The sequence below is a fragment of the Salvia hispanica genome, chromosome 6, assembly GCF_029641045.1.
Source record: "Salvia hispanica isolate PSC_SH4W2 chromosome 6, Shi_PSC_v1, whole genome shotgun sequence".
Taxonomy (NCBI): Eukaryota; Viridiplantae; Streptophyta; class Magnoliopsida; order Lamiales; family Lamiaceae; genus Salvia; species Salvia hispanica.
The window spans coordinates 33,617,199-33,636,572 of NC_142697.1; the positions used below are offsets into that span (position 1 = coordinate 33,617,199).

At 35.8% G+C, this 19,374-nt stretch overlaps 1 protein-coding gene and 1 pseudogene across 1 annotated transcript; one reads left to right on the top strand and one right to left on the bottom strand.

Moving 5' to 3' along the window:
* The first annotated feature begins 9,825 nt into the window (after window positions 1-9,825).
* LOC125193503 (pelargonidin 3-O-(6-caffeoylglucoside) 5-O-(6-O-malonylglucoside) 4'''-malonyltransferase-like) lies at window positions 9,826-11,442 on the top strand. Its single transcript, XM_048091312.2, has 2 exons — window positions 9,826-9,873; window positions 9,965-11,442. The coding sequence occupies exon 2, from the start codon at window positions 9,988-9,990 to the stop codon at window positions 11,269-11,271; it is 1,284 nt and encodes a 427-aa protein (XP_047947269.1). The 5' UTR covers window positions 9,826-9,873; window positions 9,965-9,987; the 3' UTR covers window positions 11,272-11,442.
* Window positions 11,443-17,388: 5,946 nt separating this feature from the next.
* Window positions 17,389-18,590, bottom strand: LOC148923642 (uncharacterized; annotated as a pseudogene).
* Between the last annotated feature and the right edge of the window lie 784 nt (window positions 18,591-19,374).

The window sequence follows — 19,374 nt, forward strand, 5'->3', positions numbered from 1 at the left end:
GACATAAAAACAGAATAATATTTAAAATAAATTAAGATCAAAACTGAAATTTGTAAATTAAAGTTACATGTAGTATAAAAGAATTGAATAACAATTAACATGATCTTAAAATTTGGCACCAAACACCTGATGTTGAAAGTGTTTCAACGTATTTATTTGAATGACTAATAATTTTTGTATTTTAAGCAATATAGGTTTGATGGTTACTCTATAAAATTTGGTAGGAAAGATAGATAAGATTTACTATAACACAAAATATGATAAAATACATATTTTAGGTCATTTTCAATTAGATAACTCCAACTACGGAATGTGATCAAAATAGAATTAATTCCTAATGCATAACTACAGAACTGTCATTATTAAAATTACACTTAGTTCAATTTTAGTTCATATTAGGTTATACATACGCGTGACACAAGTTTTAATGATATTTAGTTAGTGTGTTACTGTGTTTTGTGAGTGGAGATTGATTAAGTAAGTTTCACAAAATATTAAAAAGGAATGCATATAATCAAATTGCAATCATGCCACAATAATAAATTTAATAATTGAACTTGTAGAGAAATCAAAGAAATCCAAATTACTGGAACATCTAATCTAAATATAGGGTGAATCATTTTTAATTAAAGAAAACTATTATTAACTAATTATTGATTACCGCCTCTATCCGGCACTAAGTAGAAAAAACTAGTCGTAGAATGTATATCCTATTTTACACATCGATTTTTCGTATAATGGAGGTGGAATGAGTTAGTAGAATTTGAGATTCACTTATCAAAATATAGTAAAATTGAAACTGAGGGAGTGATATATTGCTAACTCAATGCTTAATCGCTAACTACAACTCAATAATAGCCATTAGATGTTCAAATTAAAGGCCCAGATTATCAACCACGAAATGTCAATACAATCAACAAAAAATATCAATAAGGTCATAGGATTAATTCCAAAAAATATCAATAGGGGTATTAATGTCAAGTTAATTATAACTAACTTTTAAAAGAAATCCCAAAACTCTAAATTCATATAACATATATCAAATTAAAGATAATTTTATAAGGATTCCAACGATATACTACATGCATATGTTCCGACGTCAAAATTTGAAAAAAAAATCTAGAATTTTCGTATTTTTCGTACACAGGTTAATGTCAATGCAGCTAAGATAATATGTCAATATAAATCATATACAATGTCAATCCTAAATTGTGTTGACATTCTCAAAGCATTGTGTTGATATTTTTGAAACAATATATTGACATTTTCATCCAAAATCCTAATTTGGAGTTTTTTTTTTATCTTTTTCGATTTAATTAATAAAAACAAAAATTACACGTGGCAAATTGTAAACCACACGTTTTCTAAAATCATATGACCTTAAATTAGTTGTAGTTAGCAATTAAACGATGAGTTAGCAATTGATCACTCCCCATTGAAACTGAACATATATAAAGTTAAATAACATAGTGAAAGGGGAGTGTTATATTGCTAACTCAATGCTTAATTGCTAACGACAACTCAATAATAGCCATTAGATATTCAAATTAAAGGCCTAGATCATCAACCACGAAATGTCAATACGATCAACAAAAAATGTCAATAAGGTCATAGGATTAATTCCAAAAACTATCAACAGGGGTATTAATGTCAAGTTAGTTATAACTAACTTTTAAAAAAAATCCCAAAACTTTAAATTCATATAAAATATATCAAATTAAAGATAATTTTATAAGGATTCCAACGATATACTACATGCATATGTTCCGATGTCAAAATTTGAAAAAAAAAATTTAGAATTTTCGTATTTTGTGTACACATGTTAATGTCAATGCAGCTAAGATAATATGTCAATATAAAGCATATACAATGTCAGTCCTAAATTGTGTTGACATTCTCAAAGCATTGTGTTGATATTTTCGAAACATTATATTGACATTTTCATCCAAAACTCTAATTAGGAGTTTTTTTTTATCTTTTTCGATTTAATTAATAAAAATGAAAATTACACGTGGCAAATTATAGACCACACGATTTCTAAAATCATATGGCCTTAAATTAGTTGTAGTTAGCAATTAAATGATGAGTTATCAATTCATCACTCCCCCATATCCATAGTGAAAGTTATAAATTCACTTACTAAAAACAATAAAAAGAAAAATAAGAGATTTATTGGTGAACAAATAAAAAAGATATATTTAATGGCTAACAAGGAAAATATTTAAGAGGAAAAAAAGTTTCATGATTTTCCACTTTATTACTAAATCATCTCCTATTATAGTCTCTTAAGACATCACTAATATCACCAATTTACCACTACTATCCCATTATCTTTTCCATTATCACCACTAGATCCACTACTAACTCTAAAGTGCACTACACACCCAGCCTGCATTCACCATATATTCTTGTTTTATTTACTAGTACATACATTAACCGTGTCTCTAAAGTTCAAGATTTATGTTTATTTTCTTGGAGGTTCTTTCCCGAGTCCTATTTAGAGAATCAAACCCGGTTTAGAAGTCTAATAATTTAGAATTCTTTGTGGTCCTTCATCATTGAGACATAATATGAAAATATTTTCTCAATCCTAAAATCTCCCTCCTAATTATATTAAGAGTAGAGATCAATTTTAGTTCTAAACATATGACCAAAATACGAATTTGGTTTAAAACATTTACTTTTAAAAAAGCAGGTACTACATAACAAATGAAAATGTCGCCGAAATAGTCCTTTTATTAGGTTTCTGTTAAAAAACTAACGGTCAACGCTAATTGGACAGTGGGATGACTGTTAGTTTTTTTATGGAACCGTAAAAAAAAAGAACAACTCCGATAAAGATTTCATTTGTTATGGACCTGTTTTTCAAAAAATAAATATTTTAGACTAAATTCATATTTTAATCATATATTTAAGACCAATATTGACCTTTACATGAAACAATGGACATGTTCACACTATAAAGGCTACAAGATCGTGTTGGTAATTATAACGTTCAAGTTGGAAGAGTGTGATAATGGAGGTAGTGGTGAATTGTGATGAAAAATGGTAGAGATAGACCGATAGTGGAAGTAGTGGACCAAAGCTTGTTAAGGTTATCAAGGTTATAATAATTATATGATGACCAATGAATTGGATAAAAATTGGATTCGCAAGTAGGAACAGGCCCAAGAGTGAAAAGGGCCTAAGAGCACTCCCAATGGAGGTGGCGAATTCTCGGCGATAAATCGCCGATTATCGCCGAATTATCGCCGGCCATTGTGGCGAAGTCGGCGATAATTCGGCGATAATGTTACCGTTGCTTCGCCGAGTGGCGATTTATCGCCGGATTATCGCCGAGCGATCGCCGGCCACTGTGGGCGACGCTCGGCGATAATCGGCGATTTTTAAAATTTTTTTTTTTTTTTTTGGCCGAACGGCTATTTTATCCCACCCCTATAAATATTTCATCCTCTTCCTCCATTCATCACCCACAAACTTCATTCACACAAATTTTCAATCTTTTTTCTCTCCATCTTTATTAAATGAGTTCTGATTCATCGTCTCGTGCTCAGTCCGACGAGGAAATATCACATTCTTCTTCCGAAGAAGAGGTACCTCCCGCTCCCACCGGATGGGATGTAGCGGGTTTCGCCAACAACCCAATCAACAACTATATCTCCCGCTGCATACAAAGCGAGATCGCTCGAATGCAGCAGCCACCCCCCCAACGGCCAATCCGCCGGCGGCGCCGATACATCCCTCGCAACCACACTGGTGCGCACGATCGGCTGTTCGCCGATTATTTCGCGGAGGAACCACGTTATCCGGCAGATGTATTTCGTCGCCGGTTCAGAATGCGCCGCTCCCTCTTCCTGCGCATTGTTAATGCGTTGTCCGCGCGTTACCCCGAGTTCCGGCTCCAGCGAGACGCAGCAGGGAAGCCCGGACTATCGCCCCTACAGAAATGCACTGTTGCCATCCGGCAGTTGGCATATGGAGGGTCCGCCGACATGTTCGATGAGTATCTGCAATGCGGCGAGACGACTGGCAACGAGTGCCTGAAGAATTTCTGTCAGGGCGTGCGAGAGATATTTGGGGAGCACTACCTTCGCTCGCCGGACGCAGCTGACTGCCAGTTCCTACTGGATTGGCACTGGAGGACCCACGGCTTTCCGGGGATGCTCGGCAGCATCGACTGTATGCACTGGCAGTGGAAGAACTGCCCAACCGCGTGGCGAGGCCAGTTTACTACCGGCTACAAAGGTACGCATCCCACCATCATTCTTGAAGCCGTTGCCGACCAACGGCTTTGGATTTGGCATGCTTATTTTGGTATAGCCGGGTCGAACAACGACCTAAATGTTCTCAATTCCTCGCCCCTTTTCAACGAGCGGATCAACGGATTAGGCCCCTCCATCGAATTCACGGCCAATGGCAATGTGCATAACATGGGGTACTACCTGGCTGACGGCATCTATCCGCAATGGCCCGTGTTTCTGAAGACGATCAGATGCCCACTCGGAGATAGAAGAAGGTATTTTGCCCGAGCGCAAGAGTCTGCGCGCAAGGATGTGGAGAGGGCATTTGGGGTGCTCCAATCGCGATTTGCACTGGTAAAGGGTCCGACGCGCTTTTTCTACCAGGGGGATATTGCCGATATCATGTATGCGTGCATCATCATGCATAACATGATCATCGAAGATGAACACGAAGGCGTCCTCGACGTCACCAACGACCCAAGTGTTGCATCATCGAGTCACGGTGTCTCAACCGAGTCCGCCCGCCAGGGTGTACCGCACAACGAACATGAACGGTTCCAGGCGTTCATGGACATACACCAGAAGGAGGCCCATCAAGCACTACAACACGATATCATCGAAGAATTGTGGGCAAATAGAAACCGCGCCCACCGCCCTTGAATTTTTTTTTCTTTGAATTTTTTTTTTGATTTTTTATTTCCATTCGTGTACTTTTTTTTTTTTTAATTTTCTTCGTTGTAATGTGTACCCGTGTTTAATACAACGAACTTTATTACTATTTATTTGATTTATCTTTATAAATTAAATAAGCTAGCTTTATTATATATAAAAATAAAACAATTAAATTAGTGATGATGTAAAAATGAAATGTTGAGTTAGGGAGAAATAAGGGAGAAATAAGGGAGAAACCATTGTAGGGGTTGGCTAAAAACTGGGGATAAAATGTGATGCTGATGTGGCGCTGATGTGGCAGGAGTTAGGGAGAAATAAGGGAGAAATAAGGGAACTCCATTGGGAGTGCTCTAAGACATATATTAGTCAAAACACCTAAGATTAGTCAAAATATTTAATTATGGAAACAAATAACATGGGTTTTCATCTAGTAGCCTTTATGTAATTTTAAACCAACAAAGTTTGTTACAACCCTAATAATTTCCTCCCATATTTGTGTGATTCTATAAACAAGTATGATTTGTTTCGTCGTCCCAATTCCTTTTTAACGAGATTCAAATGCTTAATTCATATTCTTGTTGTAGGCCATGTCTGCAGACGATCCCTCTCTTACTCCAGCCAAAACATGCGCCGCAGATGAATTCCTAAGTGACTTATTTGAGGCAAGATTTCCTTCTTTTTCTTAAGTATTAGTATTTAATTGAATTTGAATAGCTAAGCCACCTTTTTTGTCTTTTTGTTGGTTCAAGAAACCCTAGCACTCTCTTTGTCTAACAGAAATACAAATTTTTAGGACGGATCAAATTTCAATTCACATTTGGTGAGGTGAAATAAAAGAGGGGCAAAAAGAAAAAATAATTGGAGTTCTGTTAGTAGAGAATTGTCATCACATTCGAAAAGAGTTTCCAAAAATAGAAATATGCTATCTATATATTCCCTTCATCCCATAGAAATATGTCATTTAGGATTGGCACGAGTTTTAATGCATAATTGATAAAGTAAGAGAGAAGGAAAAAAAGTAGTTGAAATTGTGTAGTGGATGGTTGGGCCCAAAAAAGATAAAGTAAAAAAGGAGAAAAAAATTGCCATAAAATGGATATGGACTATTACTATGGGACGGATGAAAAAAGAATGAGAAAAACGGAAAGAGTTTATATTTTCGTGGGATAAACGAAAGTATTTTTTTTCCATATAGAAAAAAAGATATCCAGTATTTCGCTTTGGAATAGTGATTCCATCTCATCTAATTTTATCCAGAACTATTATTTGATTCTATGTTTGTTACTCACAAATTTCATCAATACTAGTCACATTTCACATTTTTCTAGAGGAGTTGTTATTTATGTAGGTTATATTTTGATTTATTTATTTCTGTATCCACGCATGTAATAAATACTTCCTCAGTCCTAAGTCCTAACAAAGTTAATACAAATCTTTTGGGCACATAGATTAAGAAATTGTGTTGAAAAGTAGGAGAGAGGAATAAAGTAGGAAACATAAAGAGAGAGTAAAGTAGGAAAAGTAAGAGTGATTGGATGAATGGTTTGTTTTTTGTCAAAATAAAAAATGACTCAACTTAGTTAGGACATCACAAAAAGGAATACGACTCAACTTAGTTGGGACGGAGTGAGTATAAGAATTAATGATCAAAAGAATAAAACTATCACAGATGTCTCTTTTTCAATTTCATCCTTATAACTACACCACTCCCTATTTGGTTATCCTATTATATAATTTTTTGCTACTGATTCTAGATTTTGTTTGTACAATAGGTCTCACCTAAACATTACAATGAAGAAGAAGAAGAATCTGAAGATGATGATGGCAATTTTGTAGACGCTAAGGCTTTCAGAGAATACAGCCGAATTGTGATTGAGAGTGAAGTAATGGCAACACTTTTATTCCCTCAAAACCCTTCTTCTATTATGAATTATAATCTATTCAAAACTTCTTATCTTTGTGAGCAGGGCTATGACTGCGAGCCGGTTAATTTCACGTTTATCCAAACTCCAGTCTTTAAGGGTCTGTTTGTCAGGATAGTTAACTCGGTTATTTTGGACTTATTCAGTCTAAAATTAAATGACCTAAAATGTGCACTCTTAACATATTTTACTCTTACTTCCATATCGAATAAATACACTTTTAGCCCACACTTAATCTTTATAGGATCATTTTAATTGGTCAAACTGAAAGATAGTCATAAACATTAAATTAGTCATGTGGATTGTGGAAGGCAGAAAACTCTTTTATTTTGGAATTATTCATTCTAAAGTACTTAAAATGTGTGTTCTTAACATATTTGACTCTTCAGAATAGGAAGTTGGTGTTCGATAGTGTCGAGAAGGTTAATGTTCAGCCAGCGAGCGTTGCGAGGTTGTTCATCACTTTCAAAGTTAAGGACATGGACGATGGCGGTGCCCTGAAGACCTTCCAATGCCGCATCCATAGCAGGGTGAAGGAGAAGGATATCGAAGAGTTTCGCGAGAAACCTACAACTAAGATGAAAATTGATGAGGAACTCATGGCAGCTGCTCGATCATTCTCTCACTATCTATTCCCAATCTTACATATTATTAATTTTGATGCTTCTAAGCTTTGCTAAATTGATCAATCGGGCATGAACTCCAAAATTTAATTTTGGCGGATTTAATTAGTTTAACATTTACGTTGGAGAACCATTTTTATCTTCCCAGTAATGCACACAACAGTTTTCCAATGATTTTTTCGAATGATGGAGACTTTTACAATACTATTCACACATACTAAATTTGAGATTGATCTTTCATCAGCAAGGCCATATTTTCTTTTGTAGGAGCAGTACTTATTACTATGGGACAGGGTGAATATTTTATCAATGTTGCTAGGGATGTCAATCGGGCTAACCCGTTCGGGTTGTCGGGCTATTTGGGTGTGGGCTATTCGGATTAGGATTTTTTCAGGCCATAAATTTTGGAACCTAACCCGCCGGATTTCGGGCTATTCGGGCCTAGAAACTTTCGAAAATAATCTCTTGTATCAAAATTTTACTCTTTAAAATGATTTTCAATTTTAGATATTTTTTATTATTAGTTTTAGAATCATATAAAATCTTTAAATTTTTATAGTTTTCTTAAATAATATAACCCTTCATCTCGATAAACTACAATATAAACAAAGATAGATCAAAATTAAATCATTTAATTTGAATTAAAGCTTATGTTCATGTCATTATATTTGTACTGTTCATAATGAATTCTTTATGAAAATTTAAAATAATACTATGAATCATTATTAAAATGATAAACATATTGAGATTTTGAATTAATTCTTAATTTGGTCTAGATTGGCTTTGGTGGTAGTAAGATAATAGTGGCAGATGACGGGACGATGGAATAATGAGTCGAGATGGAACGTAAAAGTTGATAGTATGGGATCGATTGGAAAAGTGTAGAATGAAGATTGCAGAAAACTATTGATTGTGTCACATGAAATTCGAAAATTCAAAAAATCCTAAAACTTAATATTTTTCAATTAAAAGTCGCAACCTGTTCGGGCCAACCCATTTAACCCGCCAACCCATTCTGGCCAACCTATTTAGCCCCTTTTGTATTCGGGTAACAAAATTACAACCATAACCACTAATTTTACCGGGCTATTCGGGCCGACCCACGGGGTCAGGTTGGATTGACATTAAAATTCACTACAAAAAAAAGCTAATTACAGCGTAAATTTCAAGAATTAGTGATGGATATATGATGGAAAATAATCAGAACTAATTGCTGACAGTATATTCCGTCACTAATTCGAACTTATCACTAATTGGTGACAGTATGGTCCGTCACTAATACGAACTTACCAAGGCAACTGCCTTTATTTCCGTCATTATATCTTTTGCGACAAAAAATCCGTCAATAATATTTTTTAGTTACAACTTTTTTATTGACTGACATGTCAATATTTACTCTGTCACTAAATATGTTGATTGCCTAAATTTCGTCGATTAGTTACAGATAATTCCGTCACTAAATTGCAAGTGTTTTGTAGTGATTCACGTTGATTCCAAATTTTTTATGTTTAATAGACAGAGGAAATACAAACGAATAGAGATAGAGACATAAATTTATCTCGTAGGGGCATTCTAAATAATGAATTTGAAATTAGCGACAATAAATTCATAAGTTGAATCAGGTGTTTGGTCTGTCCATTTATCGTGTTAATCTATATAATCATCCTACCCACATACCTAACTCTCCCTCTGAATCTTTCTTCCATAACGTCACAATCTTAAATGTGGGGTCTATTTACTCTATTCTATAAATTTCTAACTCAATTAACCGGCACTTCTAGTTCTTCCTCCGTCCCACCACAAATAATTGATTTATTTTGAGCAGGAAATTTAAGAAAATAAGTAATATATATTAAGTTAAACTGGAGACAACAAAGTATGAAAAATGAAAAAGTTAGAAACATAGAGAGAATAAAGTAAGAGAGAATTAAAGTTTTGTTTTTTTAACTAAAAAAGGAAATTCATCATTTGTCGTGGAACAACCAAAAATGGAAAGTTGATCACTTCCACCATCTGTGATTAAATGTCCCATATTTGACCGGCACGGATTTTAAAAATTTATTTGACTTTATGTAATAAAGTGGATGGAAAAGTTAGTGAAATGTGGGACCTACTTTCATATATTGGTTTTATAATAAAATGTGAGTGAAATGAGTTAGTGGAATGTATGGTCCACTTACCAAATATTTAAAAGTGAAATGAGACATTTATTGGCGGACAGAAAAAAAAGGAAAAATGAGACATTTAATGGCAAACAGAGGAAGTAAAATTTATATTGAAAACCGATCCGATTGACATCCTTAATCATAATAATAACGTCAAATCACTAGTAAGCGGAAAAAAGTTGCCATCTCCCTATTTAAGGCGACACATGGTACCTTATTTCTCTGCCCAAATTCTACACTTATCTAACTGGTAAGCCCTAACAAAACACCATTCACTTATTCACTACAAATTCTATTCTTCTATACGATCTTGATTATAAGCCTACGTTGTGATTTCTCAGGATTTGATTCGCAAGGAGCAGCCATGAAGGTGAAGGTCGTGAGTAAAAGGCTGGTGAAACCACGCACCCCAACTCCACAAAACCTCAAAACCTACAAGATCTCATTCATGGACGAACTCAACCCGACCATGCACGTTGTCGGAATGTTCTACTACAAATCCCCGGCCTCCGCGGCAGCGAATCTCGATCATCTCCAAGACACTCTATCATCAATCCTGCCCGCTTTCTACCCTTTCGCAGGGCGATACATGAAGCAACACCGCGTCGTTGATTGCAGCGACCAAGGCGCTCTCCTCATCGAGGCGAACGTTGATCTCCAGCTCCTCGAGGTCATGAATCTTGACGCTGTCGAGGAGCTCAACGACATTTTACCCTGCGAAATCGGGGAAGCGGACGAGGAAACCGACCCGATTTTGCTCGTCCAGCTCACCAGGTTCAAATGTGGTGGTGTGGCTATTAGTATATGCATTTCGCATAGGGTCATCGACGCTGGCTCCCTGGGCACGTTCATCTCTGCATGGACGAACACTGCCCGTGGAGAAACCAGGGAAGAGATCTGTCCAGTCTTCAACGGACCAGTTTTCTTCCCTGGGAGGAATTTCCCTGCCCCTGAGTTTGGGACAACTCGGGACAGGGAAAATGGCCTCTATAGCATCATATGCAAGAGGTTCCTGTTTAACAAAAATACAATTTCAAGCCTCAAAGAAAAGGTTGGCAAGACCTCTGAGCAACCCCGTCCTCCTTCAAGGATCGGGGTTGTTTCCGGGCTGATAGTCAAGGCCATTGACCGGGCCCGGGCCCATGTGGGCCCGGCCACGGATCTGGTCGTGGCGCAGGCTGTCAACATCAGGGAGAGGACCGTGCCCCCGCTGGCAAAACATTCTTGTGGAAATTTGGTAGCTCTGTCGATCACTAAGCTCACTGCGGAGGAATCAAAGAAGATGGGAGTCGAAGACTATGTTCGCGTGCTAGGGAGCGACGCGAGGAAGACAGTGCGCGATTGTGCGGGATTGATAAGTGAGGAAGGGAAGAGATCTTGGATCCAGATGTCTCATGAGGTGTCGGAGATGTCTCTGAGGGAGGATGTGAATGTTGTGTGGGTGACGGATTGGAGCAAGTTTGGATTCTACGAGGCCGATTTCGGGTGGGGGAAGCCGGAGTGGGCGAGTGTGGCGAATGTGATGGTGAAGAATCATGTTACTTTGATGGACACCAAAGAGGGAGATGGGATTGAGGCATGGGTGCAGCTTGAAGACACTGAGATGCCTTATTTCGAAAACCAGATTCGAAACTTCATCTCTGCTTAGTTTGATTACTTTATCCCATTGTCATAGTTTGTGTTTTCCGTTCCCTTGTTTGATCAAATAATGCCTTCTTCTTCTTCTTCCGAGGAAGTTCCAACGTCGATTTGGAGAAGGCCTACAATGTACTATTACTATGTGTGCGGTTACTTGTATCGAAATCCTGTCGTTATCTAATGATACAGAGCTGAAATTATAGATATGAAACAGTCTAGATTCATAACAGATATTGCACATTGAGAATTTAAACACAACAAATAGAATTAGTTACTTGTTCGTAGTTTAGTATTCTATTTTTGATCGAATCCTGCATGGTGAATTCATTACTTTTGGTCCCACGTGCATTGCCAATCCGATGCCGGAACAGTTTTAACCCTAAACCCTAAAGCTCAAATATGTCCCAAAATTTGTGTTACTTCAACATCTCACTTTTCTCCATGTTGATTTTAAGTGTTGTCTAAGTAGTGACACAGAATCTCATTGTCTGGAAACAATGAATTTTTACTAAGAAATATCCGGAATAAATGATCTCAAAAAAACTTGGTGCATTATGCATATTTTAATGCTGGCGTATCTAGGATTTTTGATATGGGGGTGCGAAAAAATTACAACTTAAAAGTTCACAATGTGACTAATCGATTTTGTTTTCTTTGTTATGTTTTCTTAATTGTTCTAATATTTAAAATGAAATTGGTCTTTATTTTTCTACCAAAAAACTTTATTTTAAATAAATAAAAATAATAATTTTATAGTGTCACGTAGAGAGTCATTATGCATATGAAATACAAGTATTCATATTTTGTTACTTAGCAATATTAATTATATTACTATGTCGATAATATAATAAGGAGGTTAATTTTATAAATATTACTTTATGATACTTATTTCAAATTAGTAATTAAACCTGAGTTGTTTGTAAAATATTTTACTCAATATTAGTCATATAAGTTCTATTAAAAATAATTAATGAGAATTAAATATGAAAGAATATAAAATTAAATTAAAAAAGAACAAGCTAGTGGTTAAACTAATAAATATTTTTTTAAAAACGAAACATATAATGAAACTTAAACATGAATTGTGAAGGAGATATGGATTAACAACAAAATGAAATTGATAAAAAGTTCATATGGATTAAAACAAAGTTAATTTTGAGAAGATAAAACAAAGTACACAACAAATGCGCTTGAGGAGGGTCAATCTCGGGTCTTTGGTAAGGTAGGCGAGCGCCTTTTCCACTGGGAAAGACAACAATTTTGTTAAACTAATACTCCCTCCGTCCACGATTAAGAGTCCCATTTCAAAATGGCGCGGGTTTTAAGAAATGTTAAGAAAAGTGGGTGGAAAAAAGTTAGTGGAATAAGAGTCCCACTTGTATATATTAGTTTTAAATGATATGTGAGTAGAATGAGTTAGTTGATTGTGGGGTCTCTTTACCATTTATGGCAATTATGAACCGGGACTCTTATTCGTGGACGGACCAAAATGGAAAAACGGGACTCTTATTCGTGGACGGAGGGAGTACTACATATCGTATTAAAACATTAAGTTATGGGGGTACAGTATACCCACTTGTTCCCATGTGCATACGCCAGCGTTTTAGTGTGATACATGATTAATAAAAGTTTGATTGTGTGTTTTGTGAGAGAGAATAATGGTGTCATACTTAACATTTGGTAAATAAATATGCAAAATGTTTAAAAAATATTAAAGAAAGGTATGGAAAAATATAAAAGAATAATATTTAAAATTGCTCATCTACATTTGCCTTAAAAACACTTTTGGATCCGTGTGTTAGCTTCTCATAAAAATAAAAATAAAAACTTTTTGTTCTATCCACAATTAACAATTTCGTAAAAAATTAACGATTAACTGTGTTTTGATTAAATCAGTAAGTAAATCATTCTAATCAACTATTTTAATCTAATTTACCATTTTTTCAAACAATTAAGTATTTTTTATCTTTTCAATTGTAATGATAATGGTGAATGTAGCCAATGTGTTTCCGGGGTAGTTTTTTACAATAGTTAATGTTGATAATGGTGAATGTAGGCATACTTTTTTTTTTTTGTAAATAGGTATGCAAAAATGTGTATAATATATATTTAAAAGAAATATTACATCTAAAAAATAAAATTAAATTCCGGGTAATATTAATATTATATGTTTTGTATTTACCAAATAAAAAGTTATGAACTTATTTTTCGTCGGTGGAATATGAATAATCTTTGAAAAAAACTTGTTTACAATAGCTTCCATTGGTATAATTTGTATTGATTTCAAGATTTCAATATTACATTACCTGAGTACTTATTTTTATGTTTATATATGAGAAAATCACTAATTGGGATCCAAGCTTCTTCGGTATTTCATTACATCAATAATTAACAATAATTAAACAAGAGACACGACAAGTGTTTATATAAATAAGAACGTTGACAATAAAATAAAGTGGTTAACCAATTATTAATGTACACTTAATTTTCAAGTTTCAACTACATATCTCTTGTAATAATTAGAAATATTGTTGACACATCTTGATGGTTTTGTATAAGACTCAAATCACGTGAAAATTTAAATTGATTATATGCTATTCCATTATTGCCACATACACATCTAAATTAATTATATAGGATTTACATGATATCAATGTAGGGCCACTCACGATTATAAAGTGGAAACTACTATATTTTAGAATCATCCTGAAAATTAGAAAAAAAAAAAAACCGTGGAAACTGCTCAATTAAATGGAATTTCAATTACTAACATAAATTAGTGGGCCTAGTTTCTAGGTATCGATCGTCAGTATATGAGGGAAATCAATAAATGGTTTATTTAAAATTCAGATGCTTGCGTATTTCATTTATCAATAAAACTTAAATAGCTGACATGAATTGACTAATATCTTTGATAAGAAATTTCATATGAATATAGAGTGGTTAACCAAACGTTTACACGTGATTTACAACAAATAGATCTCTTAATATTAATTAACGAGTAAATGTCAATTTGGTCCTAAATACATAGCCAAAATACGAATTTGGTCCAAAATATTCATTTTTTGAAAACATGTCCATAACAGATGAAATCATTGTCGAAGTGGTTCTTTTTTTACGGTTCCGTCAAAAACTAACGGTCAGACCACTGCGCAATTAACGTTGACTGTTAGTTTTTTGACGGAACCGTAAAAAAAATGACTACTTCGGTGTCATTTTCATTTGTTATGGATCTTTTTTTCAAAAAGCGAATGTTTAGACCAAATTCATATTATTAACATTTACTTTTAACAAAAATGCAGATGGCTCATCTTGAAGTTATGTATGAGACTCAAATCACGTGGAAATTTGAATTGATTTTCTGAATTAATTTTAATCTCGGTTATAGACGCATCCACCAAAAATATTATGGCAAAACCTCTCATATCTACTCCCTTCATTATATTACCCTATTGCACTTTATCCTCCTTCACACTCCAACAACCATACCGATCTTGAAGCTCTTCTAGTATTCAAGAAATCCATACACCGTGATACTAGCTCTCTCCGTCCCACTATATGTGAAGAGTTAGGACCGATGAGTTGGAAAATGGGTCAAAATGTAGTAGTAATAAATTGGATTTGGCAAGTCGAAAGGGGCCCAAAAAGAGAAAGGCCTAAGACAAAGATTATGAGCCCAATGATAAATGTATAAAATGTACATACATAATCGAACTTTTTGACATTTTACAATACAAATCAAAAAATGAATTAACTTAAAATAAATTACATGCTAACCATTCCATAACAATTTAGAAAAATATTAAAATTTTAAATTAAATATCTATAAATTTAAGAAAAAAATATTATTTTAATTGAATATTGTATAATTATTTAGAATCAAACTAGAAATAATCATGTGAAAATTTTGTTATAAATTTTCCATATCACTTATTTTTATTCCTATATAATAATATAACTAATACTAACAAAACTAATTTGTAATTTAATTCAATTAAATTTAAAACTAGGGGTATTATGCACGTGCACAATATTTACATTTATCTTTATTCTAACCTAAATGAGAGAGCAAAAGATTTGGAAGGAGCTTACAAAACATTTTGTACTAATCTCACTAATTTTTTCTAAAAGATTTTGTACTAATCTAACTAATTTTGTAGAGTATAAAAGATTTGGGAGAAATTACAAAATATTTTGTATATAACTAATTTTGTATAAAAGATTTGGGAAGATATTACAAAATATTTTGTACTATGCTAAAAGGAAAGATGAGAATAACGTTGGAATTATTTATAATAGCCTTTGTCTATATTTTATTTCTAAACCAACCGAGTTGACAACCCTAATAATTTCATCTCATTCTGTGATTTACGTGTAAGTTTTATACATTTGTCTTTTCTTTTGCCGCTTTGCGTTGTGTTTTGGTATATGATTACAAAAGATTATGAATGCAGTGTAGATGTCTTAATTTATGTTCAATTGATTGATTAGATTATATTTGGGAAACTTCACTTAAATCAAAGTTTGATTTCTTATCGTCCTAATTCCTGTTTAACGAATTCAAATTGCCTAGTTGTTTAATTAGCTCTTTAGTTAACAAACACCGTCTCATCTTTCTTATACATTTTAGGTGATTTATCATATAGTTATCTACGCTAACAGCAGTTATTATAAAGTTATTTACGTAGGAAATCTCAATTATTTAGTTATCTTTTATTTCTCCATATCTTTTTAATATCTTTGTTTTCTTATTCAATAAGTTAGGGGAGTACTCCCTCCGTCCCGACTAAGATGACACATTGCTTAGCCGGCATGAGATTTTAGGAGTTATTGGTTAAAGTGTTTAATTGAAGAGAGAAGGTGAGTGTAAGTATAGAGAGATAAAGAAAGATGAACATTTTAATAGGAGTGAGAAAAAGTGGTTGAATGTATTAATTGGAGAGAGAAAGTTCCCAAAAAAGGAAATGTGTCATCTTAGTTGGGACAAACTAAAAAGGAAAACGTGTCATCTTAAGTGGGACGGAAGGAGTAGTATTCTAGTATTATAAATAGGAGATAGTGTATTCATTCATTCAACCAATTAATGAATTATTATTTCTCCCCAAAGATAACGTATGTTTTTCACTTCTTATTTGGATTCCATCAGCCGATCCTGATTGGACGCCGGAGTATTCTATCACCTGTCTAGTTATCGCGTTGCCCAGCGGGAGGAACCCGCGCACAACTCGAAACTATTATTTCCGCTGACCCAACGAAGGGTGCCGGAACACTTTTCGATCGCCGTAAACACGCTGCAGATCGCAGTTAAGGAGAAGGTCCTTAACAACTGGTGCTTTCATCGTGATCTCACCCTCCCACCATCTCGAATCGAAGCTACACCGCTGCCCGACGGAAAAGACTCCGTGCTCAGCAACTGCTTCGGTTGTCGAGTTCCGCCTGTCCGCCGAGCTCTAGCCGCCGGACAATTCTACTTCTGCAACGCCCGACGGGAAGGATTCCCGCGCGCTACGTCGAAGTTAGACCACCATCATGTCATACAACTACGTCAACTATCGTTGTCGTCAATACGACCTCCCTTAGCTTGCGCACCGCCCCGCCCTCAATTTCAGCCTGGTCCAGCCACCACAACGAAGGACTCGATTAACGCAAAGTTAGATCGTTTACTGGAGGCGTTGGACAGGATGGACACTCGTGAGTTGTTAAGGACCTTCTCCTTAACTGCGATATGCAGCGTGTTTACGGCGATCGAAAAGTGTTCCGGCGCCCTTCGTTGGGTCAGCAGAAATAATAGTTTCGAGTTGTGCGCGGGTTCCTCCCGTCGGGCAACGCGATAACTAGGCGGATGATAGAATACTCTGGCGTCCAATCAGGATCGACGGATGGAATCCAAATTACGATTGGAAAACATACGTTATCTTTGGGGAGAAATAATAATTCATTAATTGGTTGAATGAATGAATACAATATCTCTTATTTATAATACTAGAATACTATTACCCTAACTTATTGAATAAGAAAACAAAGATATTAAAAAGATATGGGGAAATAAAAGATAACTAAATAATTGAGATTTCTAGAGATATAGAGGATCGTATCAACTCCCCCACGGTTAAAATACGCTTTGTCCTCAAGGTGTAAACCACGGAGCAACTACGATAGTTGAAACCAAAAGCTTTGGCGAGGCGTCTCCTCCTGGATCAAACACACACCGAACAGCTGAACGTCTCCCTTTATCACTTCTATCAGAAATCAACAAAGGAGATCCAATGTTGTCAACAAAATTCCATGCCAAAACGAAAATCTTGTCCACGCCTCTCAGAATGCTTACACATAGCGTGCCATTGCGTGGAGGGATCAACCTTGCATCGGTGTTGAGCGATGTTGATTGAAGATTCAGACTTGGGACATCACCGACATTCAAATGCACATAGACACAAGCAAGTGGACGCAAACCGGAGTGAGCATCCCCTGTCTTACCCAATTCTTCCGCTTTTAATTTAAGCTCATCCTCAAACAACCTTCGTTTCTCCTCCATTTCCTCTTGATTATCTTGTTTTTTCATATCAAATCCAGCCTGGATGTCATTAACAAGGCTCTGATTCTCCATGCTCTCTCTCTCGCTCGGCTTCTCCATCAACACACTAAAATCTTTCTCTTTCGGCTCTAAACAAGATCGAAGGGCTTCAACTTTATTTTCTTTCTCCAGCAAAGTCTCTGTATCTTTTCTCATCTCCAATTCCTTATGTGTTGGAACACTAAGATCATCAATCTTCTCATCATATGCCCTGACGAGCACTTGCCGCGGCATATTGTCGGTCTTGACGATCTCTTCTAGGGACTCGTCGATTGGAACATCAACATCAAGATTAGCGCCCCCATTGTGAGCGGCGTTGTTGGGATTTGTGAACATCTTCAACTAAATTTTCGTCATCAATATTCTCCTCAAATTCCCACTTCAACTGGGCGAGGTGGGCAGCTTGCTCCAATCTATAAACACGCAATTTCTTGTTGTAATCATTTTCGGCAGCTAGTTGGGCCAGGCAAGGCGAACGAACATTGAGACTGGGAATATTGGGCAGACCACGCTGCTTCCCTTAATCAAATTATCCAGTCTATCCAACAATTGATCCAGTTTTCTGCTAAAATGGCGTCGTCGTTGTTGCCGTCATCCACAGGCCGAGTAGATGGCTCCTCGTCCAAGGGTGGTCGCTGAAGTCCCAGGTAATCACGACGGACACCGACGTTGTTGCGGCGGGAAGAACCGTTCAGAAAAGTGTCATGGCGGTGGCTCCCCCAATTTCCTTTCCCGTTATTATGAAAGCGGGACATGAGTAAACCAATGAAAGCACCAGTTGTTAAGGACCTTATCCTTAACTGCGATCTGCAGTGTGTTTACGGCGATCGAAAAGTGTTCCGGCGCCATTCGTTGGGTCGGCGGAAATAATAGTTTCGAGTTGTGCGCGGGTTCCTCCCGTCGGGTAATGTGATAACTAGGCGGCTGATAGAATACTCCGGCGTCCAATCAGGATCGGCGGATGGAATCCAAATTAGGATTGGAAAACATACGTTATCTTTGGGGAGAAATAATAATTCATTAACTGGGTGAATTAATGAATACAATATCTCCTATTTATAAGACTAGAATACTAGAAACAAATATCTAAACAAATGTAGAAAAGATACGGTAAATCAAAATATAACTAAATAATTGTGATTTCTAAAGATATGATATGGGATCGTATCATTATCCTAGCAAACGAAACTCTTAGGGACAGTTTGGTAGGGAAGATAAATAAACAAAGCTGGATAACAACACACATTTTTGCTCATATAACTTCAAAAAAGATGAGTTAACTGCCCCTTAATTTTTAATGCAAAATCTTTTTGTAGGCCATGTCAGCCGACGATCCCTCTCTTACACCGGACAAGAGATGCGCCATGTCAGCCGATGATCCCGCTCTTGCTCCGGCCAAGAAATGCAGACCCGATGATGCCGATCCAGATTTTTTTTCGAAATCCGACTCAGAAGAGATTAACGATTTATTTGGGGCAAGTAAACATGATTTTCTCTTATTAAGTGTCTCCTTTCTTGTAACGGGAACGGACCAAAATA

Coding starts and splice junctions, on each gene's coding strand:
- LOC125193503 (XM_048091312.2), top strand. CDS start 9,988: ATGAAGGTGAAGGTCGTGAGTAAAAGGCTGGTGAAACCACGCACCCCA.